This window comes from Chlorella variabilis (genome assembly GCF_000147415.1).
Source record: "Chlorella variabilis unplaced genomic scaffold CHLNCscaffold_8, whole genome shotgun sequence".
NCBI lineage: Eukaryota > Viridiplantae > Chlorophyta > Trebouxiophyceae > Chlorellales > Chlorellaceae > Chlorella > Chlorella variabilis.
The window spans coordinates 1,032,531-1,058,575 of record NW_005435080.1 but is presented as its reverse complement, the minus strand read 5'-3'; the positions used below and the strand labels follow the sequence as shown (position 1 = coordinate 1,058,575).

The following is a 26,045-nucleotide window of genomic DNA, read 5'->3' as shown; positions in this document are numbered from 1 at the left end:
TCAGTTTTCCGCTGCTGTTTTCATTTCATTCCTGCATTGACCTACCCTTTCCCTGCATTTCCTTGCCCCACCTGTCGCATGCCATGATGCGCTGAAGCTGCGCCTATGCCCTGGTTGTGACGCAATGCTTGGCAGCAATAGGAATGTAAGGCCCTTCGCAGTTGGCAGTCCGATCAGAGTGGGACGCTGCCGTGGTGCACCGCCGCCACCGGCGCGCATGAGTTGCCCGCATTAGGCACGTGTGCGTTACCACAGTCTATCATCCGCATTCAGCGCTATCCTGTGGCATTCTGGGGGCTCGTCAGGCGGCTATACAGCCCAACATGGCGCTCAGCAGGGTTTGCCTGGCCGTGGCACTTTGCTGCTTGGCCGCGTGCGAGGCCAGACATCCTCCTATTGGGCCCTACAAGCTCTCCAGGGGCACCCGGAACGCTGGACCGCAGCAGGGAGTGGGGGAGAAGCCCCTGATCGAGCGCTGCAAGGAGAGGTGGCGGGAGACGCGGCTGGATCACTTCACGTGAGCGGGAAGGTTGGGAGGATCGAGCGCCGAAACAATCGCAGGGCGAGGAGGAGCACACTGCCACTGCCGCCATCACTGCCCTGCCGCCACCTGCTGCAGTTGGGTCAACCCCACCTACTTCAAGCAGCGCTTCTTCGTGTGCGACGAGTACTGGCGGCCGGGCGGCTCCGTCTTTCTGTACATAGGCAACGAAGCGGTGCGGCAGTGCTGTCTGCTGTGTCGACCGAGCGTGCGCAGCTGCAGCACCACCAGCTCACCAGCGCCGGCTGCCCTCTCTGCACCGCCCTGCCCCCCTCTGCTGCCGTACAGGACGTGACTTTGTACCTGAACAACACGGGGCTGATGTGGGAGCTGGCGCCAAAGTACGATGCGATGCTGGTGTTTGCAGAGCACCGCTACTACGGTGCGCGTGTGATGCCGTGGGTGGCATGGGGTGTACGCTGCTGATGTGAGAAGGCGGCGTGCTTGTGCAGAATGGATGCTCAGGGGCTGGGTGGCAGCTTGTCGGGCTTGCCAGCAAGTTGCTGTTGACAGCAGCCGCTGGTCTGCCTGGCCAGGGGCGGGCTGCCAACCACCCCGTCCACTCGCCGCCGTACGCCCGCTGCCACTTCCTCTCGCTGCCGCCTGCACTGCGCTGCAGGCCAGTCCAAGCCCTTCCCTGCCAGCGTGCTGCGCAAGCACATGGCGTGGCTGACCAGCGAGCAGGCCATGGGCGACTATGCCACGCTGCTGTGGGAACTGAAGCGGGAGCTGGGGGACCCTGACGTGCCAGTCATCGGCTTTGGAGGGTGGGTGGCTGCGGTCTGTGTGGTGGTGGTGGTGTGACTGCCTCGCCGCCGCCCGGCCAGTGCGGCATGGCATTGCGCCGCGGCCTCCTGCGACTTGCTGATCGTCGCCATGCCCGCCATGCTGCTGCCAAATCCTGCTGCTCCTTGTGACGGGCAGGAGCTATGGCGGCATGCTGGGCACTTGGTTCCGAATGAAGTACCCCCATCTGGTGGATGGAGTGATTGCAGGGTCAGGTGCGGGTGGGTCAGACCACAGGGAGGGTGCCCGCTTGCCTTCTCAACTGTCCTAGCCTCTGCAAGCCATGCCGTGCGCTCCCAGCCCCATGGCACGCCAGGCTGCTCACTGCGTGCTTGTGCCTGCCTGCACTGCGCTCGCCTCTTACTTCCCTTGAACACAACCAGCAGCCCCCATCTGGACATACAAGGGCGAGAATCCTCCCTACGACCCAGGCTCATTTGCCAAGATTGTCACCCAGGACGCCTCGCCTGAGGGAGGTAGCGCCGAGGCCTGTGCCGACAATGTGAGGGCGGCGTGGAAGCTGCTGGACCGCTGGGGGAGCTCCGGTGAGCAGGAGGGAGGGAAACGTCGGTGGTGGTGGTGGTATGCATTCTTGGAATGCTGGGAGGCACTGCTGTGGGAGGATGCTGCATAAGGGGCACTGTGAGTGCAGGCGTGTCGGCTGGTTCAGCTGCCCGCGCCTGTCCCTCCCTTTGCCCGGCGCGCAGAGGAGGGCCGGCAGTCGATCAGCGCCGCCATGCGGCTGTGCCCCGAATCCGCTGTGGAAAGCGGGGAGGATGCCACGGCGCTGTGCGACTGGGCCTCCTCAGCCTGGGACTACCTGGCAAGTGCAGCACGTGTGGGGGCTTGGTGGGGGCTTGGCACATCCATCGGTTGGCACCCGTGCTAGCCTGGGGCATCGCTTGGTTTTGCGTCGGTCTGGCTCCTGCTGCGAATGACTGGCAGCGCACTGGCCAACCACTTGCAGGCGATGGGCAATTATCCTTACCCTTCTGTGTATATTGTCAATGGGGCGCAGCCGCCGCTGCCTGCCTTCCCGGTGCGACGGCGCCGGTGCTGCCGGCTTGCCAACGGTGCTGGTTGGCTTGCGTTTTGCCTGGGCTGCCACGGATTAGCTGCCGGGCAGCAGCACACAGCGTGCAGGGCAGCCCTCGGCCTGCATCCTTCCTGAAAACCGCTGGTGCTCCTGCCCGTGCTGGCTCCAGGTGCGTGTGGCGTGTGGCCACCTGGCTGAGCCCGGGCTGGATGGTGAGGCGCTGCTGGAGGGGCTGGCACGGGCTGCGGGCGTGTTTTACAACCACACCGGCGACCTGCCCTGCTTCTCTTTCAAGCAAGGGCCCAACCCGGAGACCGGTGAGTTGTGGCGGGGCGGGGCGGGGCGGGGCGGGGCGGGGGTGGCGTGCGAACCCAGCAGCGGGGCTGGCTGTGCCGTCTGCCCCGTCTGCTGGCTGCGAGCTTGTCTCCAGGTGTCCATGCCGCCCCCACCCGCACACCTAGACCTTGCCCTTGCACACCCATGTGGTACACCCGCATGCATTGCGCTGCCCCCCGCTGCCCGCCCGCAGACGAGGATGCCGACTTCTGGGGCTACCAGTACTGCACGGAGCAGTTCCAGGTGTTCTCCAAGGATGGGGTGCACGACATGTGAGTGGGGGGGTGGGGTGGTCGGGAGCCGGGCGGACCCATTGCTTGGTTTGCTTGGAGTTTCTTGTGTTTTCCCGTTTTTCATGTTGCTTCGCCGAAACCACTCCCCGCCTGTGCTCTGCTGCCTGCCCCACAGGTTCTGGGAGGAGCCCTTCTCGACCAAGGCCGCCATCCAGGACTGCAAGGACGGGTGGGGTGTGGAGCCACGCCCGCTATGGGCAACCATCGAGGTCAGGAGCGCAGGCGGCTGGCTCAAACATCTCGGGTCGGGAGATTCCTTGGCTGTGGGTCCATGTGCGAGCCAGGGCCACCCTGCACCAGCGTTGGGCTTGCCACTCCACCCCACCTCCTCCTTCTGAGCCTGCCCGCCTGCCCGCGGCTGTTCCCGCGGCTGTCGCCGCACCTCTACCGCAGTGGGGTGGCAAGCGGCTGGGCGCAGCCTCCAACATCGTCTTCTCCAACGGCCTGCTGGACCCGTGGAGCGGCGGCGGCGTGCTGGCCAACATATCGCAGGCAAACGACCTGGTGGCGGTGGTCATCCCGGAAGGTGGGCGGCGGCGGAGTGGGGATCGGGGCGTGGGGTGTGAGGGCGAGATGAGTTGGAGCCATGGGTGGCCCAGCCCTGTGGCTGGAATGGCGGTGGATGTCGCACCGCGCGCCTGTTTGGTGCACACGGGATGTGCCGCGTGGTGTGCGGCGCCCGCTGCCTGCCGCCCCCTGCAGGCGCGCACCATCTGGACCTGATGTTCAGCCACCCGCTGGACCCGCCCTCGGTCACCGCGGCGCGTGCATTTGAGGAGCACTACATTGCCAAGTGGTGGGTGGGTGGGTGGGTGGAGGGAGGGAGGGAGGGAGCTACTGTTGTTGTTGTCGGTGTGTGTGTGTGTACACAGGTACATTCCTGCACCTACATTGCTGCAGCGGTTTGCTGGCAGCACCATCTTGAGCCCGCCCTCGCCCTCCCTCGTCCTGCCTTGCCAACACTCTCCTTGATACAGGATCGCACAGGCGCGCAGCCAGCAGCGCTCCTCCCTGGCCATGGCGCAGCATGCCGCGGTGGCACAGCAGTGAGCTGCGGCCGTCGATGCGGCCGGCCGCACGCCCCGCACCAGACGGGGCGCCACGGCTTGCACCCTGCCTCTGCATGCACTTGCACGCCTCCCCCAATCTCAGCTGCTGTGGCCTGTTCCGGACGCAGCAGTTACAAGCCTTGCAAGCGCATCAATGTGACGTACAACATCAATATGTGCAACCGCATCATGTGACGCACGGCGCAGCCGTCGCTCACCGCCGCCCCTTCTTCTTGCCGCCCTTGCCGCCCGCGGGCCGGGCAGGCGCCTTGGGCTTGGCCTCAGGCTCGTCTGCAGCAGCGACAGAACAGGGCCGGCACTGTTGGCAATGGCACATGCCCAGCAAGGAAGGCTGGCCTCCTGCAGCACAGGTCGCCGCATTGCATGCAGGACGTTCCCTGTAGGCAACAAGGCCCAGTGCTGTACAGCTGCAGCCCATTTCAACCCTGAAGCATGCACGCACGCACACACACACACACACACACACACACACACACACACACACACCTGGCACGTTGGTCCTGTCCAGTGACTCATCCACCTTGCCGGCGCCCTGGCTGCCCTTCACAGCATCCTGCGGCGCCAGGCGAGGGCAGGCGGAGGCAGGCCGGCGCACCATGGTTGGGGATCACGCCCTGGCTGCATCGCACGATCACAAACCCAGCTGTTACCAAGCTGCAGGAGCTGCCTGCTCTCCCGGAATCACCTTGCCCTTCATCTTCTTACGCAGCTTCTTGGCATCCGAGCGCTGCCACTTGGGCAGCCAGCGCTGGGGGTCGGGGGGCGGGCCCGGGTTGGCCGGATCAAACCTGCAGCAGGGACAGGCAGGCAGATCAGGCAGGTTGGAGACAGTGCGACACACAGCCAGCAGTGCCTCGCGAAGAAGCCCTGGCGCCAGCTGGCCACCATGCCCCCACCCTTTGGGCAGGCGCTGCTGCCGCTTGCGCTTGCGCTTCTTGTGCTCCGCAGCCGCGCCGTCCGCCTTCTGCGCCTCGGGCGCCGCCGCCTCCTCCACTGCCTTGCGCCGCACGCTGGTGACCGCTGCACAGCGCCAGTGTGCGTGTGTGTGAGAATATGAGGGCAGGGCGGGGCGCACCGTGACGGTTGGGAGCAACAAGGTGGCACACTGCATGCCGCCCATAACGCGGCGGGGTCGGCTGTCCCTCCCGCTCCCTACCCACCCACATACTCATCCTACCCATCCACGACACACACCACACACCGCCGCTACACAACACTAACCCCCCATCCCACCTATGCTTGCATTCTCCAGAGCGTCCAGCTCCGCCGCCGACAGCTTCCCCGCCGCGCCCGGCAGCTGCCTGGCCAGCCCGGCGGCGTCCTGCGGGGCGCATGCCGCCGCCAGCTGCGCATACCGGGACAGCACCTCTGCGTCTGCGGCAACGGCAAGGGCAGGCGGCAGCGGGAGCGGGGTGAGGTGGGGGGTAAGGAGGCAGCGGGCCCAAAGCTGCATGCTTGCTGCTCGCGCTGGGGAGCTGGAGCGGGCGCGCTCGGCCACCGAGCCGCCTCAAGCATGTGCGCATGCCTAGATGTTGCAGCTGGTGGAGCAGCGCGTTGCTGGGCGCCGGCCAAGCTGCAGGCCATCTGAACAACCCTCCCCGCGCACCATGCAGGGCGGATGGGTCCAGGCCTATCAGCTGGCTGTAATGCGCCGCCGCCCGCTCCAGCGCGCCCTGCCGCAGGCACTGCGCCGCCAGCTGTTTCAGGGTCCAGCTCACGGCAGCGCTGCGCTGCGGGGACTCGGGAGCTGCAGGCGGGGCGGCAGGCACAAACAGGGGCACACGGAGCAAGTCTCAGCGCACAGCAAATGACTTTTCGAGGGCAGGTGCAGGGGTGCAGGAGCAAGCGAGTGGAGCCCAAGCAGGGGGGGGGTGCCAGCCAGGGCGAGGGTGGGCGCAGAGGGCGCCGCAGCGCCGCTCACCCGACTGCCACTGCTGCAGCGCCGCGCTCAGCATGCCCGCCGCCTCCTCTGCCTGCCCCTGCCCCTCCAGCAGCGCCAGCTTGGTGGCAAGCACGGCGGGACGGGCCTGCCAGGCGGCATCAGAGATGGACTGCAGAGAGAAGCAGGGGGAGGCGGAGGGGGGGTGAAGTTGGCACCCTCTTCGTTGGCATGTATGCCTGCATTTGCAGCCATCTCCTGGCATTGCCACAGCAGCTTCACGCGCACGCAACCCGCCTAGGGACGCCTCTGCCTGGCACCAAGCAGCAAGGACACAGCAGCAGCCGCAGCGGCGGCGCACCGACAGGTGCTGCAGCGCCTGCTGCGGGTCGCTGCGCGCCGCCGCCAACTGCGCCCTCATCAGCGCCGCCTCGGAGGCCCCGCCGCCGCCGCCCGCCGCCAGCGCCGCCAGCGCCGCATCCGCCTCCCGCGGTTTGCCCTCCCGCCAGAACAGCGAGGCTTGCAGCATGGCGGTGGCCGCCGCGCCCGGCAGCTGCTTCTCAATCGACCTGCGCAGCAGGGGAGGGTGCAGGGCGTGGTGTGCAGGGTGGTGTGATACAAGTCGGCAAGCTCGGGCAGACCCTGGCCCGCCTTGGCGCAGGGAGGCATGGGCGCACGCTGCGCAGCCAGCCGCCGCGCCGCCACGGCGCACGGGCACTACTGCAGCCGGGAGTGCACACATGCAGCTGGGCAAGCGAGCGACGAAAGCACAGGCAGCCGGGCGCAACGCCGCCCCCACCTGATGGCCTCCTTGGCAACGTCGTTCTTGTTGGCCAGCAGCGCGGCGCCGGCATAGCTGCACAGCAGCGCCTCCCGCTGAGGGGCGCCGAGCCGAGACTCCAGGCCCGCCTTGATGCGCAGGATGCCGCCTGCAGGGGGCGAGGGGCGCCGCACGCAGAGGAGAGCGCGCGTCAACATGCCAGCCGTCCTGCTGCTGGGTGCACCGCTGCAAACCGTTGATTGCCTGCTCCCTGGCAGCGCACGCTGGGGCGCATGCCCTGCCCAGCCCTGTCCTGCCACCCATGGCCCTGCCCTGCCCTGCCCTGCCCTGCAGAGGCCCAGCCCGCCACCCCTGCCCATGCCTGCCGCCACCCACCGCTGCGCTCCATGAAGGCGTCCAGCTTCTTCACGGCTTCCCCCGCCACCTTGCGGCTGGTGGCCGAGGTGGCGGCGGCCAGCAGGCCGGCATACATGTTGTTGGTGGCCACCGAGGCGGTGTTGGCGTCGTCCAGGCCCAGAGCCAGCACGCCCTCATACCCCACCACGGCCTCGTCGCGCCGCCCCAGCCGCTCGGCCACGTACGCCAGCTGGGCGGTGACGGGCGCCAGCTCAGCCGCCACCTCATCCTCGCCAAGGTCCTCGTCATAAAGAGCCTCCTCGCCTGCAGGAACCCTCGCCAAGTCACATCAATCACATCATGTCAGCAGACTGTTGCCACGCAACCGCTCACGCGGCGCTGCGCCAGGCCCCAACCGCCCTCACCTCAACACACACGCTTCCACACGTATGCCCAGGCACCTCCCCCGGCAGCCCGCTCACTCACCCACTCGCACCGCCAGCTGCAGCTGCTCCTCCGCCGCCCGCAGCTGCCCCGCCTCCACCAGGCCGCAGGCGGCATTGAAGGCAATCTCAAAGCTGTCCTTGGCTGAGATCTGGGGGCGGGTGCAGGGGGACAGGCAGGCGGGCATGGGGACAGCATGGGTGGTGGATCCACACTCCACCTGGTGGTGGCAACGGCAGTCATTCCACAGCGGCATCAGGACCCGCGGCGGCCGCATCAGCAGGGTGCACAGCCGTGGCCGAAGAGCCGTCGCTCCTGCCACCCCTCCTGCACCACCACGCCCCTCTTGCTGGCGTCCCCATCCATGTACGATCCACCACACATCACCCATCCCGCCACCCTCCCGCCCGCTCCCCTTCCCACCTTCATCGCCTGCATGACAGCGGGCACCTCGCCGGCTCGCCCGCCCGCCACATACGCCGCCACCACGTTTGTCTGCACCTCCCGGCTCTCCGCGCTGTGGCTGCGGAACAGCTCGCTGTACAGAGCGATGGCCTCCTTGTTGTCGCCCAGCCGGTAGTGAATCTGCGGGGCAAGAGACGTGGGGAGGGAGTTGGGTGCTGTGCATGCGATTGGACTGGCAGCAGGCATCTGCGGCTCATGCGCAAATGCAATGGGCTGCAGCCGGGTGCTGGCAGGCTGCGCAGTGCTGCATATGCTGCGGCGCATCCGCCCCACCTGCGCCTCGAGTTGCAGGCGTGCCACCTCCTTGTCGGCAGGCACCTCCTTCAGAGCGGCCAGCGCCTCTGGGAGCTTGCTGCGGCGGTACAGGCAGTATGCCTGCGCATGGGGCCGCAGCATGGTCTTAGGAACACAAACCTGACCAACTGCTGCCATGCCGGCTTGCCAGGGGAGTCTGCCACCCGCTTGAGCTCCCCTGCTGCCAAGCGAAAGTGTATTCTCCAGTGCGCACCTTCTCAAACGCCATGCTCGCCGCCAGCGGCGGCTGGCTAACCAGCTTCAGCGCCTCCTCATGGTTTCCAGACTCGATCAGCAGCACCGCCTTGCACCGCAGCGCATCCTCGTCGCCCGGGGCCAGCTTGAGGACTGCGAGGAGCGGTGGGGGCGAGGTAGAGCGGCGCGGGCGTCGAGATTGGCAGCGGCGGCGGTGGCGGTAGCGGGGGTGGAAGTCCGGGCCAGCCGGGGCTAATGCAGGCTGTCATACATCCCACGTATGTTCAGGGCGACACAACGCAACAGGGCCCAGCAGCCAGCAGGCGCTCACTCTCATCGGCCGCCTTCAGCCCCCGCTTGCTCTGCCCGTTCTTCACCGCGGTGTCCAGGCGGGCGAAGAGCGCCTCCACCTGCTCCGCCATCGGGGCGGGGTGGCGCGATCAGCCGGCAGCCCCAGGGAGCACCTGTTCAGCAGCGACTGAACTACCCCCGACAATTGGAGAATGCACGATCCCTGTGGGGGACCGCGCCAAAGCATGTACAGCAGGGCGGGAGCGGTACGGTGGCGTCTTACTTCATGGAGCCGGGCCTGGCAGGCTGGCTCCACTGCCATGGTCCAATGGCATGTGGCTGAGGATGAGGCGCTGGGCTGTGGCGACACTGAGCCATGCGGCAAGCACTGAACCGCTCTGTGGACCCCTGCAGCTAGCGGCAGCCCCGAGGTGCATGGGCAGCCGCCTGCTCCTGCTGCGAGCGTAGCCTCCATCTGGTCTGAGTCTCGTCCAGCAGCCGTGTCGTGCATGCCTGCAAGCTGCCGCTCCACCAAATATTGAGCGGCACTGGTGTGGCGCCAGAGCTGGAGCGCTTGTCGACTAGCCCTCTGGGTGTGGGGCAGTGTGGGGCAGTAGGCAGCACTGGTGCAGCTGCCTACGCGGACCCTTCTAATGAGCTAGCGCCAGGCTTCTGAGTTTGGGAACGCACCCTTAGACTCTTCTGTGGCGTGAACTTACTGCTGTTTCCACAAGCGCAAGAAGGGGGGACCCTTTGCGCAGCCTGCGATGCGAGAGGCCCGGCAGGATGGCAGAAAGTGCTGTCATGCCATCCCCACGCAAATCAAATTTCTAGTTGTCATGCATATCCTCGCCTTTGGGGCTCTGCCTCTTGCTGCCATGATGCCTTGTCCAGAGCGGCAAGGCGCCGCCAGCGAGGCCGCCAGCAAAGCACCGGTCCAATCCTGATGGGGCGTTTGATCGGCGCTCCGACCGGCATCGCACCCTGATCAACTCCCTTTCTTGGCACTCAGTGGCAACCAAATTGCCACAATGACTGTTGCGGTGGCCCAGGCCCGGTGCCAGCTTGCGCGCATGCAGCAGACCTTCTGCCGGACATTCAATTGCCGGGAGAGGCCGGCGGTGCACGCGCGGCAGGCGCTCCGCGCCCGGCCGGGGCGGCGCCACGCGCGCGGCGCCCCGCAGGTGGTAGCTGTGCGTGTGGAGAATGAGGAGGTGTCCCTGGGCACCGTGGCTCCAGACTTCGTGGTGAGCAAGGGCCTGGACCCGCCGGTAGCCGCCGTTCTCCTGCGTGCGCAGCCAAACGGTGCCGCCGCCCGGGCCTGCCCGCCTGCCTGCAGCTGCTGGAGCCGCTGACGGGCGTGACGGTCAAGCTGTCTGCATACGCGGCGGGGGCGCCAGCCACGCTGATCATGTTCATCTGCAATCATTGCCCATTTGTGGTGCACCTCAAGCCCGCCATCACGCAGCTGGCCCGGGAGTACCAGGGCAAGGGTGTCAAGGTGCTGGCCATCAGCTCCAACAGCGTGGAGACGCACCCGCAGGACGGGCCAGACAGCATGGTGAGCCTGCCCGATACATTGCAGCCAGCGCGGCGCCGCCTGCGACAGACAGCGTTGCATCTGCTCCCCGGCGCCACCCCGGCTCCTGTCGAGCCAGCGCTGCCGCCGCCGCTGCCGGCCGTGGGGTGCAGGCTGAGGATGCGCGGGCGCAGGGGTACACCTTCCCGTACCTGTTTGACGAGAGCCAGGATGTGGCAAAGGCCTACAGCGCCGCCTGCACCCCCGAGTTCTACGTTTTCGATGGCGAGCTGAAGCTGACGTACCATGGGTGAGTGGGGCGGCGGACAGGACATGGCAGTGATGCCGCATCGCTGCTGGTGTTGATGGCGCCAGGGGGAGCAGCTGCACTCGATAGGGCCGTGCTGCATCGGTGGCCCTCCCCTGCCTTCGCTGCAGCCAGTTCGATGACAGCCGGCCCAGCAAGTACGGCGGCGACGCGCCGGTGACTGGTGCGGTGCAGGCGGGGACACGCAAGCGCTTGCCGGCCAGAGTTGCAGGCGCCGAGGCAGCGCATGCGATGTGTGTGCATGAGCGTGCCCTTTGCTTGCACGCCGCCGAGCCCTGCCGCTGCCTGTTTGCGGCGGTGCAGGTGAGGATCTGAGGCATGCGTTGGACTGCACGCTGGCGGGCCGGCCGCTGGAGCGGCGCGTGAAGAACAGTATCGGGTGCAACATCAAGTGAGGGGGCCGCTGCTGAGCATTGCATGTCCTTCCCACCCAATCCCGCAGCTGGCCCTGTGACCAGTGAACCCGTTTGCCTCGCCTGGCGCTCGCTGCAGGTGGCACCCTGGCAAGGCCCCGGCCTGGTTCCACGGCTGAGCAAGCCGCCACAGCCTGTTTCCCCGCTGTGTTCTGACAAGTTGACATCATAGGGCAGGCCTTTTTCTCTGCTCCCTGCTGGCGGGAACACACCAATCCACGTTTTCATTGATTTGATGCCCTTCGGCCTTTCTGCTTCTGTCCAGGCCATGTCCACTCCATGGCCACACTGCCTCCGCTCACTTCCATCACTGCCCTGCACTCCCCACTGGCCAGCTTGCTAAGAATTAAATCAGAAGCAGGATCAAATGTGAGCACCGCCAATGAAATGGGTAGGGCACCAGGGTTATAGATGCACAGAAAGAGGCTGCCATGCACGCTCGAGCGGATGTGTCTCGAGGCGTGTTTCCCACGCATGCATGCGTCATGCCGTGCTGAGCTGCTTGCTGCACGCCTGCAGCGCTTCCAGCAGCGCAAGCTCCGCCGCCGCCGTCAGGCGCTTGCTGTCTGCGACCTCGCGCATGGCAGCGGGCGCCGCCTGCCACACCGCGGCCGTCAGCCGCGCCAGGCGGGCGGCCACCTCCTCCGGCTGCGTGCCGTCCAGGAAACCGCGCTGCAGGGCCAGCAGCTGCACCACCTACAAGACAGGTGGGGCAGGGAGGGCGAGCGTGTGTGAGATCAAGGTGGAAGTTGGTGGGGCACGAGAGATATGTGCAGCTGCGACGAGAACCCCAAGCCCCTGCCCCTGCCCAGCACACATCCAAACGCGCACCACCACACACACACACACACACACACACACACACACACACCTGCTCCTCCAGCGCCACTGTGGTGCGCTGCGGCTGGGGCAGCGCCGCCGCCACCAGCGCCGCACGCAGCAGGGCCCGTTCCACGGCCGGGTCGTCCACAGAGGCGGAGAAGCGGGCCGCATCCGCCGCCTGCGCCAGGTCCAGGCGCACAGCTGGTGCCAGCGCCTCCAGGGCGGGGTGGAAAGCGCGGGAGCCGATGCGGGACACAGACAGCTGGGGGTCGACCGACACGCCGCCCGTCACTGCGAGGCACACAGGGCAGGCCGACCGGCGTGGGCTGGCATGCAGTGGTGGCGGCAGTGTGCGGCGGGGCGTTGGGAGGGAGGCAGCACACACGCCAGTGGGGCAGCATGCGGGGTGCGGGCCCATCACCGATGCTGGAGGGCCCCCCACCAGCCCAGCCAGGGCTGCGCAGCCCCGCCAACCCAACACGGGGCTTGCCGCCAGGCTGGCGCCAGGCTGGCGCCCCGCCCCGGCCACACAAAACCGCACCTGGGTCGCAGGCCGCCCGCAGCACCACCTGCCCGTCTGTGATCGACATGAACTCCTCCACCACCTCTGTGCGCAGCTCCTGGGCCCCGGCCTGCCGCCCCGCCCCCGCCGCCTCCCGCGCCTCCACCGCCGCGAGCAGCTTGGCCTTCTGCCCCGCGCTCAGGTGCTTGTAGGCCTGCACCTTCTGCCGGGCGCGGCGCGACTCGCCTGCACAGCATGCACGGCGTGGCACGCAGCGCGCACAGCGGGCGCAAGTGGAGCGCGGTCGGCGCTGGCAAGATTCCGTGGGCGGAGGCCAGGGCAGCCGGCTCCTCCTATCTTGCCCAAGGGCCAGCCATGCCACGCAGCCATGCCACGCAGCCATGCCATGCGCATGCCGCTCAGCGCCCACTGCCGCTCACCGCTGGCGGGCAGGCCGGGGGTGACCAGCAGCAGGGTCATGGTGCCGCCGCGCAGGCGCCGGTGCATCTTGGCCGCGCGCTGGATCAGGCTGGAGAAGAACCTGCGCCGCTGCGCCGCCGCCGCCGACACCAGCATGCCTTCATACTCCACAAGCTCCTCAGGCGCCTCCTCCTCCTCCTCCGCCTCTGCCTCACAGGCAGACGCCGAGCCGGCGCCCTGCTGCTCCTGCTCCGGCTCCTGCGCCGCCTGGCCGTCGGTGCCAGGCGCCGCTGCTGCTGCTGCAGTGGCGGCCTTGAGCTCTCCAACGTCTGCCTCGGTGGCTGCAAAAGGCGGTACCGGGGCAGGCGGAGGCTTGCGTCGAAACGATGGTGGGTGGACGGAGCAGCAGGCAGCTGCCCTGAGCAAGCATGATGCGGAATATGGGTCGCTAGGGTGTGGCAGCAGGTGCACCAGCAGGCGAGGCAGCACAAGGTGGGAGCGGGAGGGGCAGCAGCAGGGCGGCAGCAGGCGGAAGGCGTACCTGCTTGCGCGGCTGCCCCCAGGGAGGCCATGGCGAATGTGATCATCTCCCACATGCGCACCTGCGGGGCAGCGAGGAGCAGCGGCCGGGCCAGGCAGGCAGGTAGGCAGGCAGGCAGCGCATGGCTCAGCAGCCCGCACGGCGCTGTTGCCAGCTAGGAGGCAGACAGGTTGGCTCGCCAGAGGCCATCAGGCGGCGGCACGCCGGAGCAAGTTGCGAGCAGGCAGTACCGCAGTGCACCTCACAAGGGGAACACCCCTTCCCACACCGCCGCACGCACTACGAGCATGCCAGTGCAGCAGCAGCCCTTCCACCCCACCCACCCACCATGACGGACACATCATTGAGAACCACCAGCGAGTGGCCGCCCTCATCCCGCACCCGCTCCCCGATGCTGCACGCCGTCAGCGTGGCCGCGTACTGCTCCCCCAGCGGGCGGTCCCCTGTGGCAGCCACCACCGTCGTGTACTCCAGGCAGCCGTGCTGCCGCAGCTGCTCCACAGTGCGCCGCAGCTGCTCGTGGCTGGCGCCCACGGCGGCGTACACGCACCGCACCCCCGTGCCGCGCTGCCCGATCACCGCATCGATGCACAGCTGCAGGCGCGCGGGCAAGAAGGGCAAGTGGGGTCCCATGAGACGGGCAAGGTGGACACAGCAGGATGATGCACAGGCAGGCAGGCTGGAGAGCCAGGGCCGCCTGCTGCCTGGCAGGCTTGAGCGCGCGGGCGCTGCGGCCCCACCTGCGTCTTGCCGCTGCCCTGCGGCCCCACAATCTGCTGCGCCTGGCCGCGCCCCAGCGGGGTCAGGATGTCAAACGCCTGCACCCCGGCCGGCGGCAGCAGCAAATAGGTTACGCAGGGTGTGTGCAGCCCCCAAAGGAGTGCAGGGACATGTTGACTGCAAGAGTGCGACATCATGCTGGTGCAGGGGCCGGCACACTCCTCAACGCAAGAGCTCTTCAGATTCGCAGATCTGCACCAGATTGCAGGGCACAGGGCCGCACCTTGACCCCCGTCATCAGCGGCTCGTTGATCTGCTCCCGGCTCTCCATGTCTGGCTGCCCGTTGAGCAGCGGCAGCAGCTGGTCGGCGCCGATCGGCGCCGCCGCGTGCTTCTGCTGCGCTGCGTGGCCGTTGTTGCCGCCAGCGGCGGCGACGGCCGGCTCGGCGGCCGTCTGCAGCGGGTAGGGCCGGCCCAGGAAGTCCACAACTTGCCCCACCAGCGCCTCGCCGACTGCAGGAGGAGGGTGGCGTGTGCTTGGTGGTGGGGATGGAGGGCCAGGGAGCAGGTCGGGGTGCGTGGGAAAGGGAAAACAATTGATGCCGGCGTCCTCCTCTTCATGCTACTCGTGCCAATCCCCCGCCGAGCCCCTACCCCGTGCCAGTTACCCTGCCGGGCCCCTGCCTACCAGCCCCCCTGCCTCACCTGGCACCAGCATCTCCTGATACTCGCGCTTGGTGATGGGCCCCTCCTTGTCGTCCAGCACCTGCACACACTAGCCAGCATGCCAGGCGCAGGCGGGCGCGGATGGAGCGGCGAAGGCAGCGCAGGCAGGGCCGGCAGATGCGGCAAGCAGGAGGCAGGCGGTGGTGGTGCCGGCTGGCTGGCTGGCTGCTGCAACAAGCTCCGGCCTAGCCGTGCATGCAGCGGCGCTGGGACCCTGGGCATGCGGCTGCTGTGCGCACCAGCCCGTCATCCCACCTGCAAGATGCCCTTGACCTGGCACTCCACGCCGTCGCCCACGGACACCAGCCCCGCCCCGCCCAGCAGCAGCGCAAAGACTACGTTGTCCGAGCGGCGCCACAGCATCACGCTGCGGGAGGGCAGGAGCGGAGGAAGAGGGGCGGGGATTTGTGGCCCACACGCTGCAGCAACAGGTGCTGCTGCAAGCCAGCTGCTCTGCCCAGCCCGGCGCGGCGAGGAGCCACCGGGGATACGCCGCCTTCTCACCCGCGTGCGCCGCTGGAGAAGGCCAGGCAGGTGCCCACATCGGCGTCGTTGTTCAGGCCCTCGATGATGGCCACATTGTCCTTGGCGTACAGCACCTGCAGCGGAGGCAGAAGAACTAAAGACAATGGGCAGGCCGTGAGCTGAGCGGGTGCCTCCGGCGCCTTTGCGGCAGCGGCGGCGCACCAAGCCCTGTCCTCTCTGCACTCACCCTGCCCACGTCAACCTTCTCCAACTCGATCTTCCTTTGCACCTCGAGCTGGGAGGGCTTCATCGTGCGCTGCTTGAACAGGGCGACCTCTGCCTCCCAGTCTGGCTCTCCCTCGGAGCTCTCCTGGGCCCGGGGACGGTTCTGATTGCGTGCATGGCCCCGCCGAGCATAGCCGCTATGCACCAGCAGGCGCAGGGGCTCGCCCCAAACCAGCCGAGGCGGGCGCACGGCGGCAAGCATAGGGCCTATGCTAACAACTGCCTGCCTACTGTTTACTCGGCAATTGCAAGGGATCGGCAGGTGCCAGTGATCGGTAGGTGATGCCTGGTCATCCCAGGTGCAGCACTGGCGGCACCGGCAGCGTGCTGGGCGGGGATCGGTGAGACCTTTCCTGCTCTGCTTCTACTAGGCGCATACACGCCGATGTAACAGGAAAAGACGACAGGGACACCACATTCCCGTCAGAGTGGGCGTCCACTTTCACAAACGCGACCTACCTGCCACCACCTGGGGCACCACGCCCCAACTTTCGTCACTCATCGCTTCATGCCAACACAGCAAAGATGGTGACACCATCAAAACAAAGCAAAGGCAGTAACATGTCCAAGAACGGACTCGAATTGCACACAGCAGACGGCGGGCAGCGGGGCGGCGGGGCGGCGGGGCGGCGGGCGGCGCCAACTGCTGGTCCCACAGCACGCAGCACGATGTTGCAAAGAAGCTTTCCAAGTCTGCTAGCATTGCTTTAACAGTCGAAACATCCCATCGGAAAGCTCTCCGCCTCTGCCACCGGCAATGCAGGCACTGCGCTTTTCCCCAACCACACAGGGCTACCAGGCTTCCACGCAGAGGCCTCGAGCTCGACGATCAGCAGCCAGGCTTGTCGCTGGGCGGCCTGCAGCGGGCTTGTCACAGCCCGGCAGGTGCGCCGTGCCCGCCGCTCCCGCCTGTGCACGCTTGGCTCGTCTCCGCTGGTTTCTAGAGAAAAAGCAGCACGAAGCGCAACTCGGCGTTAATGCACTGCACATTTCGCTACACGCAGACGAGCGCTGCTTGCGGCCGCGGGAGGCAGCCTTGCATTGGCTGGCGGCCTGCTTGCGGCGGGGGCGCTGGGCGCGGCAGCCATGGCGGCTGCGGCAGCAGCAGACCCCAACACGCTGGTGCGCACGGGGATGACCAAGTTCCGGGAAAACAATGTGGAGGGATCAGTTGCAGATTTCGATGCCGCCATGGCGGCTGGCCCCTCCATCAGGCCGTACCTCTGGTGAGGGGTAGAGGCGAAAGGGCCAATGGCGGTTGTGGGGAATTGCGGAGAGCCGCGCCACACCCATGCAAGGTTGTCCAAGCTCCCTTGCACTGCCGCTGTGCAGGCAGCGGGGCCTCTCCCTCTACTACCTGCGCCAGTTTGAGGAGGGAGCCAAGCAGGTGCGCCCGCCTTCCACCCTCCTGTGCACCTGGCTCGCCCGGCAGCAGCTGTGGCGGGCAAGGCAGCCACCAGTCACGGCACGGCATTCCCTCCACTGCATGCACATTCCTGGTGCCACGGTTTTGATATACAATGGAACAACTGGCCGTGAGCATGCCCCCGCATCCCTGTCTGTTCTGCCGCAGTTCCGTGACGATGTGGCGGTGAATCCAAACGACACCGAGGAATCCATCTGGGCCTTCCTGTGTGAGGCCCAGCTGCTGGGGCCAGACCAGGCGCGGCAGCAGTTTCTAGAGGCAAGTGCGGCCGCAGGCTGCTGGCATGCAGGCTGCTAGGCTTGCTACTGGCGCAGGTGTGGGTTGCAGGCCTGGGCCTGGCATGCCTCGGTGCACCTCTCCTGGGGCTGACGGCGCAGCCGTCGATGGGTCTGCAGGTGGGGAGGGACTCGCGGCCCGTCATGCGCGCCGCGTACGAGTGCTTCCGCACCGGGGCGCAGCCAGACAGCATCCTGCAGGCGAGCCCGTTTGCTGCTGCTCCTGGCTGCTGCCTGCCTGGCTGGCATGTCATGCCCATTCAGCCCTGGGCCCACAGAGCGGTTGACTGCGGTCACGGTTGGTGAAGGGCACCCAAGGCCTGGACTGAGCCATCTTGCCGCCAGGTGGCTGTGTTGCCCAGCCGCCGCCCGTCTGCCTGGCCGCAGGCGGCCCGCGGCGACCAGCAGGGTCACGACGCCTTCTACGCGCTGCTGTATGTGGGGTTGTGGCACGAGGCGCACGGAGATGCGGCGGCGGCGCAGCAGGCCATCACCCAGGTGCCTCAAAAGGCCCTCCCTTGTGGCACAGGCGGCGTGCTGGTGCCTTGTTGGTTGCTCGCTTCCATCGACCACAGCGCAGCTGCCGCTGCGGCGGAATCATTCGAGCGCCCTCTGCCCTCTTCTGCTCTGCGCAGGCGGCGCAGACAGCATACGCCAAGGGCAGCGGCGACTACATGGCCGCGCTTGCCAGGGTGCACTGCCTGCGGCGCGGCTGGCAGGCGTGAAGTGCCGGAAGCCGGGGAGGCACGCAGCCACGAGGAAGAGCTGAGGCGCCCACCGCGACACTGCTGTAGACTGCTACTGGCAGAGTTCAACACCGTGCATTGCACCATGGCTCGTCCCTGCTTGCCCCTGCATGTAATGCTGCAGGAGCGGCAGCCTCCCTTCCGCTCCTGGCCAGCCTCCCCCCGCAGCCCCCACTTCTCATGACCAGACCAGACCAGCCAGCCTCCGGTCCAGCTGTCCAGTTCTTCAGCTATCCAGTTTACAAGCGGTGCAGCTCATGTCCGACATGCAGCGCGGCGCCTGCGGGGGTTGCGCGTCGCACGGGGCGACGCGCTGGGGTGTGGGTGTGGGGCCGGCGGCCGCCGCCGCGCCCCTGCTGCTGCTGGCCCGGCACGGGCCTCGCCGGGGGCGCTCCTCTACGCCTCCTTGGACGCAACCGAGGCCATGCGGATGGCGCGCTTCTTGGCCAGCGACTCCGAGCGGCGCTCGCGCTGCTCCTTGAGCCGCGTCACCAGCAGCTTGTGGTACTCAGACGCCTCCGCCTTCTTGCGCGTGATGCGCTCCTTCTTCAGCGCCGCCCGCCGGCGCTTGCGCTGCAGCACCTGGGGAGTGACCAGGCGCTGGATCTTGGGGCACTTGACGCTGGTCTTGCCGTTCTGCAGACGGAGGGGGCCGGGGTGCAGGCGGCGGTTGGGTTTTGTGAGGCGCAGGTGCCAAGGGTGCCGTCCTTGCGGGGACAGGGTCGGGGTGAAGAGCTGGAGGGGGCATGCACGGCAGCACGCACGCACGGCGGCAGCCAATGGCCGCCTCGCCAGCTCGCCCCGTTCCCGCTGCCGCGCCTGCTCCAGCCCGGCTCCTCCGCCGCCCACCCTCCCTCCTCCAGCAGCTCCTCCTGTGCCTCCTGTGCCAGCTCCTCCTGTGGGGTGGACCCTCTCCCTCACACCATCCCACCACCTCCCCCTCTTCCCCCCGCCTCACCTTCTCCACCTTCTTGCCGTAGATCTTCACGTAGTGGCGCACGTCGTCGTCCTTGGTGAGGTTGAACATCTTGCGGATCTTGGAGGCGCGCTTGGGGCCGCGCTGGCGCGGCTTCTCCTCGTCCGTCAGCCCGGGCAGCTCGGCCTCGCCTGCGGGGGGCACGGGGCAAGGACGGGGGGGGCGCACGCAGGCGGGTCGGACGCGCGTGGGGTGCGCGAGCGGTGACAGCCGGCAGCAGCCAGGCCAGGCACAGCACCGCGCCGCGGGGACAGCCGGCAGCGCGCGTCCAGGATCCAGCAGTAGCAGCAGCAGACGGTGTGTGTGTGCGAGGCCAGCCAGGCGGGCACCCACCCTTCTTCACGATCACCAGGTTGAGCACCGACAGGTCCTGGCTCACGATGCAGCCGCGCACGCTCTTGCGGCGGCGCTCGCCGTTGCGGCGGCCGTAGCCGCGGAAGCACTGGTCGCCGGGGCTCATCAGCACCTGCGCAGCGCGGGAGGGGGGAGGGAGGCACGCAGCGTGAGCCACCATGCGCTGCTACCTGTGCCGGCGGGCGCAGGTGGCGCAGCCAACAGTCGAGGAGCGCAGCGGGGCAGAGCCGGTGCTGGCCATGCTGCCTGGCTGCACCCACTGCTGGTACTGTCGCTGCCAGCTGCCAGTGGCTGCCCAGCTGTCAGGCAAGCTCCGAGCAGCACAGCGGAGGCCGAGCGTCCCCGCTGCAAAATGGCACTTGCACCAGTGCGCTGCCCCCGACGGCATTCAATCCAAGGCTGCACAAGTGCCCAAGGCTACCGCTGCAGCAGCGTGAGCTGCATGACTGCTGACACGTCGCGACGCATGCTGACAGGCTGCCGGTCAAACGCTGCTCCATTCCCTTCATCCAGGCGCCCTTGCTGCCACGCTGCGCTCCTCCATACGCCCGCCTGCTGCCGAGCGCTGCCTCCAGCCTGCCGTTTGTGCTGTCTGGAGGCCTCGCATGCCACCTGCCGCCGCCAGTCCTGCTGCCGCGCTGTGTCCTGTGCTGCGCACCATCCTACTGCCCCGCGCCACGCAGCCAGCAGGGCAGCAGGGCAGCGCAGCAGGGCAGCAGCGAGGCGGCACACGGCACGGTACATGCACAGGCGGTGATGCGCACCTGCACGCGGCCGTTAGTCAGCACGCCCTGCTTCATGGGGAAGCCCTGCTTGTCCTGGCCGCCCATGATCTTGAAGACGTAGCCCTTGAACTCCTGGCGGGAGGCAAGCAGGAGCAGGCAGGCAGGCGGGTGAGCAGTGACGACGACCTCCACCGCCGCCGCCGCCCGCAGCAGCAGCCTTGCTGAGGAGGGTTCGCATGCTGGCCGGCTGCGAACCATGGCTGCGGCTGCGGGGCCGCTGCCTGCGGTGCTGCCGCCATGCCCGCGTGCTGCTGGCTCTCTCGGAGCTGCAGGACCTCATTTGTCCCCAGGCCGCACTGCCGCTGCCCCTTGCCCAGCTGCAAGGACCTCCCGCTCTGGCTGCGCTCCAGCCAGGCTGCTGTGCTGGTTGGAGGTTCGCCAAGCTGCACTGCTGCACCTGAGCCATCTGAAGCTGCGCAGCTCGCACACAGCAGCACAGCAGCATACGGCGGCAAGGGTGCCGGCGGCAGGCGGACGCACCTCGCCCAGGGCCTCGCCATCAACCTCCTGCGACACGCGCTTGTCGTAGAAGGCACGCCTGCAGGGTTGGCGGGCGGGGAGAGGTGTGAGCCCGGCCCCACAGCCCCGCTGGGGGCTGCCCACGGCCATGCAGCCTCATGCCGGCCACTCACAGCTTGGCATCGTCCTCAATCTCCAGCTTCTTCTGGCACCCCGTACTGGGGAATGCGATGTTGAGCTGCAGGGCAACAGCAAGGAGCGGATGAGCGGCGCGAGTGCATGGCCGCCACGGCCCGCTTGCGGCTCCAGAAAGGGCCGCTGCAGTGACAGAGGTGTCCCCAATTGCTTCCAGCCGCCCGCAGCCCTCCTCCATGCCTCCCCCGCTGCCCAGCGGTCATGCTCAGTCCAGACTCGCCTTCATGGTGCCGCCCTTCGCTCCAGCGACTGCTGCAGCGAGGCTCCAAAGGACAGGGGCAGGCGGGGACCCCCGTTTTGGCCCCGCCTAGCTGGCATGACCCCGGCATTGGGAGTGGGACGTCGGTGTCGCTCGGCGCTGCCCGTAAGTTAATGCATGTGTAGTGCACGTCACATCGACCCGTTTGCACTGCCAGACAGGGCGTTCCGTGCCAGCAGACTGGGACCCCAACCCGTGGAACAACACAGGTCCGCGGCTTGTCGATTGTGCTCCTGTGAACTACTAGATTGTTGGAAAAAAGACCCGAGCTGCGCGGGTTGCACCCCCGAGTTGCGGCTGCCAGTGCCAACGCGCACGCTATTTACCGCCCAGAAGAGCCTCAGCGACCCGCACTGTCGCTCCTGGGGAGCATGGGTTCGCGAGCGAGCCATCGATCGGCTCGCGGCGTGTGCTAACCCCCCTGTCGACTGCAGGGCTGCGTGACGGCCCTCAACGCGCCCTCGGGCGCCAGCCCAACCCAAGGAACCAGCGACCAGCATGGTTCCCGAGGAAGGGGCTCATCAGCGAGGCGACAGCGGCGCTGAGGACTCTGGGCCACTGCCAGAGGCGCCGCCGCAGCAGGCGGCGGGCGGCGGGACTGCGACCGGGGTGGCAGCTGACAGGATGGATCCAGGTGTGCTTCTGGTGCCTGTGCGCATGCTGAAGGCTGGCCATGGCATGCACCAGGCGCCCGGGCTGCATGTGTGGGTGCCCAACAGCCGTACTGGCATCTCCACACGGTCCGCCAGCCGGTCAGCTGCCGCCACTGGAGCTGCCCTTATTGCATGCGGGCACTGCCCTGCATGCCCAGCCCAGGCTGCGAGGCTGACGGTGCGCCGCTGGCACCTGCCCCGCCGCCGCCGCCGCCCGCTGCAGGCGCCCCTGGTAGCGGTCGCCGGCAGCTCGCGTCGGCCGTCAAGGCCGGCGCCCAGCTGGGCACCTGGCCTGACGAGGAGGCTGTCCCCCTGGCCGCCGTGCCCTGCGACGACGGCGCCGAGGCGGCGGCGCCGTCGGGTCGCCCGCGCCGCGCCTCTGCCGGCCTGCTGCGTGTTGAGGAGGAGTATGGGTATGAGTCGGAGGAGGATTCGGAGCCGGATGCAGGCGCCATCCCCAGCGACGGCGACAGCGATGACGGCGGCGGCTGGCGGGGCGGCGGCGGCTGGCGGCACGCCGCGCCCGCGCGCCGCTCCAGTGGCCGGCGCCGCGCCTCGGCCGCCGCCCCGCTGGAGACGGTGACCAGCGGGCGGCCCAAGCGGCAGCGGCACAGCAGGGCAGAGGATCCAGACATGCTGGACACAGAGGAGGCGATTGCGGCGGCGCTGGAGGAAGGGCTGGTGGCGCCGCCGGCGGCGCCACGCACCCGCACTCGCGCCGCGCCGCCGCCCAAAGCCCCCGCGGCGCCGCCCCTGCCGGCGCAAGGCGCGAGCGCAGGCCTGCCGCCGCTGCCGTTGCCGCTGCCGGCGCAGGATGCCAGCGCGGCCCTGCCGCCGCTGCCGCTGCCCTTACCCCCGGCCGACGCGAGCGCGGCCCTTCCGCTGCTGCCGCTGCCGCTCCCGCTGCCGTCGGCAGCTGCGGGCGCAGCACCGCCGCTGCCACTCCCGCTGCCCACCCTGCCCATCACGGCGCTCGCGAGCGCCGGCGAGGCCGCTCCAGCAGCAGCCGCCAAGCAGGCCGGCGCCGCGGCGGGGCCCAAGCCTGGCAGCGCCGCGCCGTGGCTATCCCTGCCGTTTGCCGTGTCGGCCATGCACCCCCTGGCAGCGATGGCACAGATGGCGGCGCTGACGGCGGCGCAAGGCACCGCAGCCATGATGCTGCCGCCCTCCTTCCAGGCAGCCGCCGCCTTCCAGGCAGCCGCCGCGGCGCAGGCGGCCGCACGGGGAGCTGCCGCGCCGCGGCCCAAGGCACCAGCGGCAGCGGCAGCAGCCCAGGCCAAGGCAGCAGCGGCAGCGGCAGCAGCGCAGGCCGGCGCAGCAGGCCAGCCCGCAGCCCCTGCTGCGACTGCAGTGAAGGTCGAGCCAGCAGCCGCCGCACTGCCAGCAGCAGCGCTGCCAGCAGCCGCAAGGCCGCAGCCAGCGGCGGCCGCTATGAAGGCGGAGGGCGGCGCGGCCAGGACGGCAGCTGCCGAGAAGCCGCCACGCCCCCGCGGCGCCGCCGTGGACGTGCTGTACGGCTGTGCCAAGTGTCGGTACCTTCGGGCGGGGTGCGGCGCGTGCCGCGCCCGCGACCCCGCCTTCACCCGCCCCCGCCTGCGCTGGAAGCCGACCAAGGGGCACTACCAGACAGGTGCGGCGTCGCCTGGTGGCTGCCGCCTGGGATGGAAAGCACGGCGCCCCGCCTCGCCCCGTGCCGCTGCTCGCCTTCCCAGCGTGCCTGCTCCCCTACCTGCCCTGCCCCTCCACCTGCCCAGCCTCCCTGCCTCCTGCTCGCCTCCCCGGCCCGCCTGCCCTACCCGCTGCCCACCCCTGCCCCGGCGCGTCTGCCCGCAGGCATCGAGGCGCCGCCCACCTTCCGGCCGACTGCCGAGGAGTTCCGGGACCCCATCGCTTACATCTCCCGCATCAAGCCGCAGGCAGAGAAGTACGGCGTGGCGCACATCGTACCGCCGCCAGGTGGGCGCCCGTAACGCGGGGGGGATACTTTAGCGCGGCGCGGGACGGCGTGCAGCGGCCGCCTGCGGCGCATGCCGGGCTGCTGCGGGCACGCACGGCCAGCCCGGCTGCTCAGCTTGCTCGCCGGCTCGCCAGCGTGGCGGGTGTTCTGCTGCCGCGCGGTTGGCTGGTGTTGCCCGTGCCGTGGCCGCCTGCTGCTGCTCACGTGTCGCCCCGCCGTGCCTGCCGGCGCAGGTTGGGACCCTCCCTTTGCCCTGGAGCGAGGCACCAACGGTCTGAGCATGGAGTCGTTCCGCTTTGCCGTGCGCAAGCAGTTCACCAGCCATCTGTGCTGCCGCGCGGCGCCGCCGCCGCGCGCGCCCGACACGCCGCCGGCGCAGAGCCCCGCGCCCGCGGCGGGCGGCGGCGGCCGCATGTTTGGCGGCAGTGGGCGCATGGCGGCCGCGTCCCTGGGGGGCGGCGGCAGCCCCGATGGCGGCGCTGGGGACGGCCCGCAGCAGCCACAGGCGGAGCAGCAGGCAGAGCGGCAGGCAGAGCAGCCGCAGCAGTCAGAGCAGCAGGCAGAGCAGCAGGCAGAGCAGCAGGCGGAGCAGCAGCAGCAGGCAGGCGAGGCGATGGAGGTGGATGTCGCTGGCGGCGAGGCCGGCGGCGCGCCGAAGCCGTCGCCGGCGCCTCAGCTTGCCGCAGACCCGCCCGCCGCGCCGCCCAAGTCGCCCTCGTCCCCGCCGCTAGAGTTTGGGTTCCCGCACCTGGTGAGCTTGGCAGAGAGGGAGAGGAGGGAGAGAGGGGAGGAGGGAGGGAGGGAGGGAGGGAGCGAGGGAGAGACAGCCCCACCCTGCCAGCCAGGCTGCCTTGCTCGCCGGGCAGCGCAAGCGCAGCACGGCAGCAGGGCATCGGCGTGTGAGCCTCCCAGGCACCCACACCGCCGGCTGAGCGCCCGCCATGCCGCCTGCTGGCCTGCCGCCTGCAGGAGCGCAAGCACACGCTGCGCTCCTTCTCTGCCTATGCTGACTGGGCCAAGGAGGTCCACTTCTCAGGTGGGTGAGGGAGGGGGCGACTTGGTAGGCGGGTGGCGCCAGAGGGGGTGGGTGTGCAGTTGGGGAGGCAAGCAGGAAGGGCCAGATGGGGAGGCAAGCAGGAGGGCCCAGATGGCTGCAGCAGCGTGGCAGGTGGCGCCGCCCCATGCGCTACCCCATCGAGTCATGCTGCCCCCTCACCCTGAGGAAGCGCGTGCCATGCCTGCTGTGCCGTGCGCTGCAGACCCGCTGCCCACGCAGTCGAGCTCGCGCGGCGGCGGCGGCGCCGCCGCCATGCGCGGCGCCCGCACCTCGCAGCGCCGCCCCCGCGCCCTCCCCAATTTCTGCACCCAGCCAGGTGCCCGGCCGTGCCGCGCCTGCGTGTGCCGCGGGCGCCGCGTGTGCTTGTGTGTGTGTGTGTGCCTGGGCTGCCGCCTCCCCCGCGCGCAACACCTCCCACGCAGCTGCCGCTGCACTCCTGCCCACATCCCCGCCGCTCCTTGCTCCCGCCCGCCCTGCTGCCTGCCCCGCCGGCAACCACCCTCCACCTCCCCCTGCAGAGCCCAGCATCGAACAGATCGAGGCGGAGTTCTGGCGAATTGTGGAGTCTCCGGAGGAAGTGGTGGAGAGCCTGTACGGCCAGGATGTGGACAGCGGGCACCACGGCTCGGGCTTCCCGCTGCCCCTCTGGCGCCGCCGCCTGCTGGAGCAGCACCTGGCCAGGCAGGCGGCGGCGGCGGGCGGCGGCGCGGCGCCGGAGCTGCCGGGCTATGCGGATGGTGAGGGCCTCATGCGGCGCCCGCCCGCCCAGCCAGCCCGCCTGCCCGCCCAGCCTGGCAGCCCTGCTGCTCCCCCGCGCCCCTCTGCGCACACACCCATCCCCCTCCTGCGTCCTTCACGCGCCGCCCTTGCCGACCCCTGCCCGCTTCACGCCCCGCCACCCCGCTCCCCAATCTCAACCACACCGGCAGCGCGGCAGCGTTGCCTGCTCAGCGCCGCCGGCACGCCAGCCCCCCACCCCGTCCCCTGCGCCCTCCCATCCCCTCCCCCTTGTACCGCAGAGGAGGAGCGGCGGTACGCGGAGCACCCCTGGAACATCAACAACATGCCGCGCTGCGCCTCCTCCGTGCTGCGCTACCTGCCCGGCCTGCGCGGCGAGCTCATCACGGGCGTCATGGTGCCCTGGCTCTACGTCGGCTCCTGCCTCTCCGCCTTCTGCTGGCACGTGGAGGACCACGCCCTCTGCTCCGTCAACTACCACCACATGGGCGCGCAGAAGGTGGGGGGCGCATACGTGTTGTGTGTGCGTGCGCGCTTGTTTGTGTGCGTGCATGCGTGCGCGTGTGTGTGAGAGTGTTTGTGTGTGCGTGGCGGTGGTCCTGTGTGTGTGTGTCTGTGTCTGTGCGGTTCTGTCCTCTCCCTCATCCACGCACACCTCCCGGTCTCCTCGCCCTCCC

At 68.7% G+C, this 26,045-nt stretch overlaps 7 protein-coding genes across 7 annotated transcripts in view; 4 read left to right on the top strand and 3 right to left on the bottom strand.

Moving 5' to 3' along the window:
• Positions 1 to 323: 323 nt before the first annotated feature.
• CHLNCDRAFT_144962 (hypothetical protein) lies at positions 324 to 4,042 on the top strand (the record flags this gene model as incomplete). The annotated part of the gene is made up of 15 exons (XM_005848437.1): positions 324 to 338; positions 444 to 517; positions 620 to 716; positions 830 to 923; positions 1,161 to 1,308; positions 1,466 to 1,542; positions 1,711 to 1,872; positions 2,035 to 2,165; positions 2,295 to 2,366; positions 2,533 to 2,680; positions 2,893 to 2,971; positions 3,108 to 3,201; positions 3,386 to 3,518; positions 3,695 to 3,788; positions 3,970 to 4,042. The coding sequence occupies 15 exons, from the start codon at positions 324 to 326 to the stop codon at positions 4,040 to 4,042; spliced, it is 1,491 nt and encodes a 496-aa protein (XP_005848499.1).
• A 1,734-nt stretch (positions 4,043 to 5,776) lies between these two features.
• On the bottom strand, positions 5,777 to 8,878 carry CHLNCDRAFT_51862 (hypothetical protein; the record flags this gene model as incomplete). Its single annotated transcript, XM_005848246.1, has 10 exons — positions 5,777 to 5,792; positions 5,989 to 6,113; positions 6,303 to 6,510; positions 6,741 to 6,870; positions 7,098 to 7,382; positions 7,545 to 7,653; positions 7,926 to 8,087; positions 8,241 to 8,342; positions 8,476 to 8,609; positions 8,788 to 8,878. 10 exons carry the CDS (start codon positions 8,876 to 8,878, stop codon positions 5,777 to 5,779), a joined length of 1,362 nt encoding a protein of 453 aa, XP_005848308.1.
• Positions 8,879 to 9,820: 942 nt separating this feature from the next.
• On the top strand, positions 9,821 to 11,126 carry CHLNCDRAFT_22310 (hypothetical protein; the record flags this gene model as incomplete). The annotated part of the gene is made up of 6 exons (XM_005848436.1): positions 9,821 to 9,994; positions 10,087 to 10,308; positions 10,440 to 10,576; positions 10,705 to 10,762; positions 10,903 to 10,985; positions 11,087 to 11,126. The coding sequence occupies 6 exons, from the start codon at positions 9,821 to 9,823 to the stop codon at positions 11,124 to 11,126; spliced, it is 714 nt and encodes a 237-aa protein (XP_005848498.1).
• A 2,445-nt stretch (positions 11,127 to 13,571) lies between these two features.
• Positions 13,572 to 15,314, bottom strand: CHLNCDRAFT_35138 (hypothetical protein; the record flags this gene model as incomplete). The annotated part of the gene is made up of 6 exons (XM_005848245.1): positions 15,243 to 15,314; positions 14,994 to 15,105; positions 14,718 to 14,778; positions 14,296 to 14,525; positions 14,033 to 14,110; positions 13,572 to 13,886 (listed from the first exon to the last, which is right to left on the bottom strand). The coding sequence occupies exons 2-6, from the start codon at positions 15,099 to 15,101 to the stop codon at positions 13,572 to 13,574; spliced, it is 792 nt and encodes a 263-aa protein (XP_005848307.1). The 5' UTR covers positions 15,102 to 15,105; positions 15,243 to 15,314.
• A 1,260-nt stretch (positions 15,315 to 16,574) lies between these two features.
• CHLNCDRAFT_22249 (hypothetical protein) lies at positions 16,575 to 17,914 on the top strand (the record flags this gene model as incomplete). The annotated part of the gene is given in 7 exon segments (XM_005848435.1): positions 16,575 to 16,714; positions 16,821 to 16,875; positions 17,062 to 17,176; positions 17,292 to 17,293; positions 17,310 to 17,398; positions 17,552 to 17,687; positions 17,825 to 17,914. 7 exon segments carry the CDS (start codon positions 16,575 to 16,577, stop codon positions 17,912 to 17,914), a joined length of 627 nt encoding a protein of 208 aa, XP_005848497.1.
• A 249-nt stretch (positions 17,915 to 18,163) lies between these two features.
• Positions 18,164 to 20,967, bottom strand: CHLNCDRAFT_59656 (hypothetical protein). The gene is made up of 7 exons (XM_005848244.1): positions 20,925 to 20,967; positions 20,683 to 20,747; positions 20,531 to 20,588; positions 20,030 to 20,122; positions 19,245 to 19,377; positions 18,894 to 19,042; positions 18,164 to 18,571 (listed from the first exon to the last, which is right to left on the bottom strand). The coding sequence occupies exons 1-7, from the start codon at positions 20,928 to 20,930 to the stop codon at positions 18,332 to 18,334; spliced, it is 744 nt and encodes a 247-aa protein (XP_005848306.1). The 5' UTR covers positions 20,931 to 20,967; the 3' UTR covers positions 18,164 to 18,331.
• A 494-nt stretch (positions 20,968 to 21,461) lies between these two features.
• Positions 21,462 to 26,045, top strand: part of CHLNCDRAFT_51859 (hypothetical protein) — a gene marked incomplete at both ends in the record, with an annotated part of 8,471 nt that continues 3,887 nt past the window's right edge. Inside the window, 8 exons of the mRNA XM_005848434.1 lie at positions 21,462 to 21,597; positions 21,840 to 23,246; positions 23,450 to 23,572; positions 23,807 to 24,324; positions 24,543 to 24,609; positions 24,833 to 24,946; positions 25,149 to 25,367; positions 25,650 to 25,867. Coding sequence (XP_005848496.1) covers positions 21,462 to 21,597; positions 21,840 to 23,246; positions 23,450 to 23,572; positions 23,807 to 24,324; positions 24,543 to 24,609; positions 24,833 to 24,946; positions 25,149 to 25,367; positions 25,650 to 25,867 — 2,802 coding nt within the window. The remainder of the gene's footprint in view (positions 21,598 to 21,839; positions 23,247 to 23,449; positions 23,573 to 23,806; positions 24,325 to 24,542; positions 24,610 to 24,832; positions 24,947 to 25,148; positions 25,368 to 25,649; positions 25,868 to 26,045) is intronic.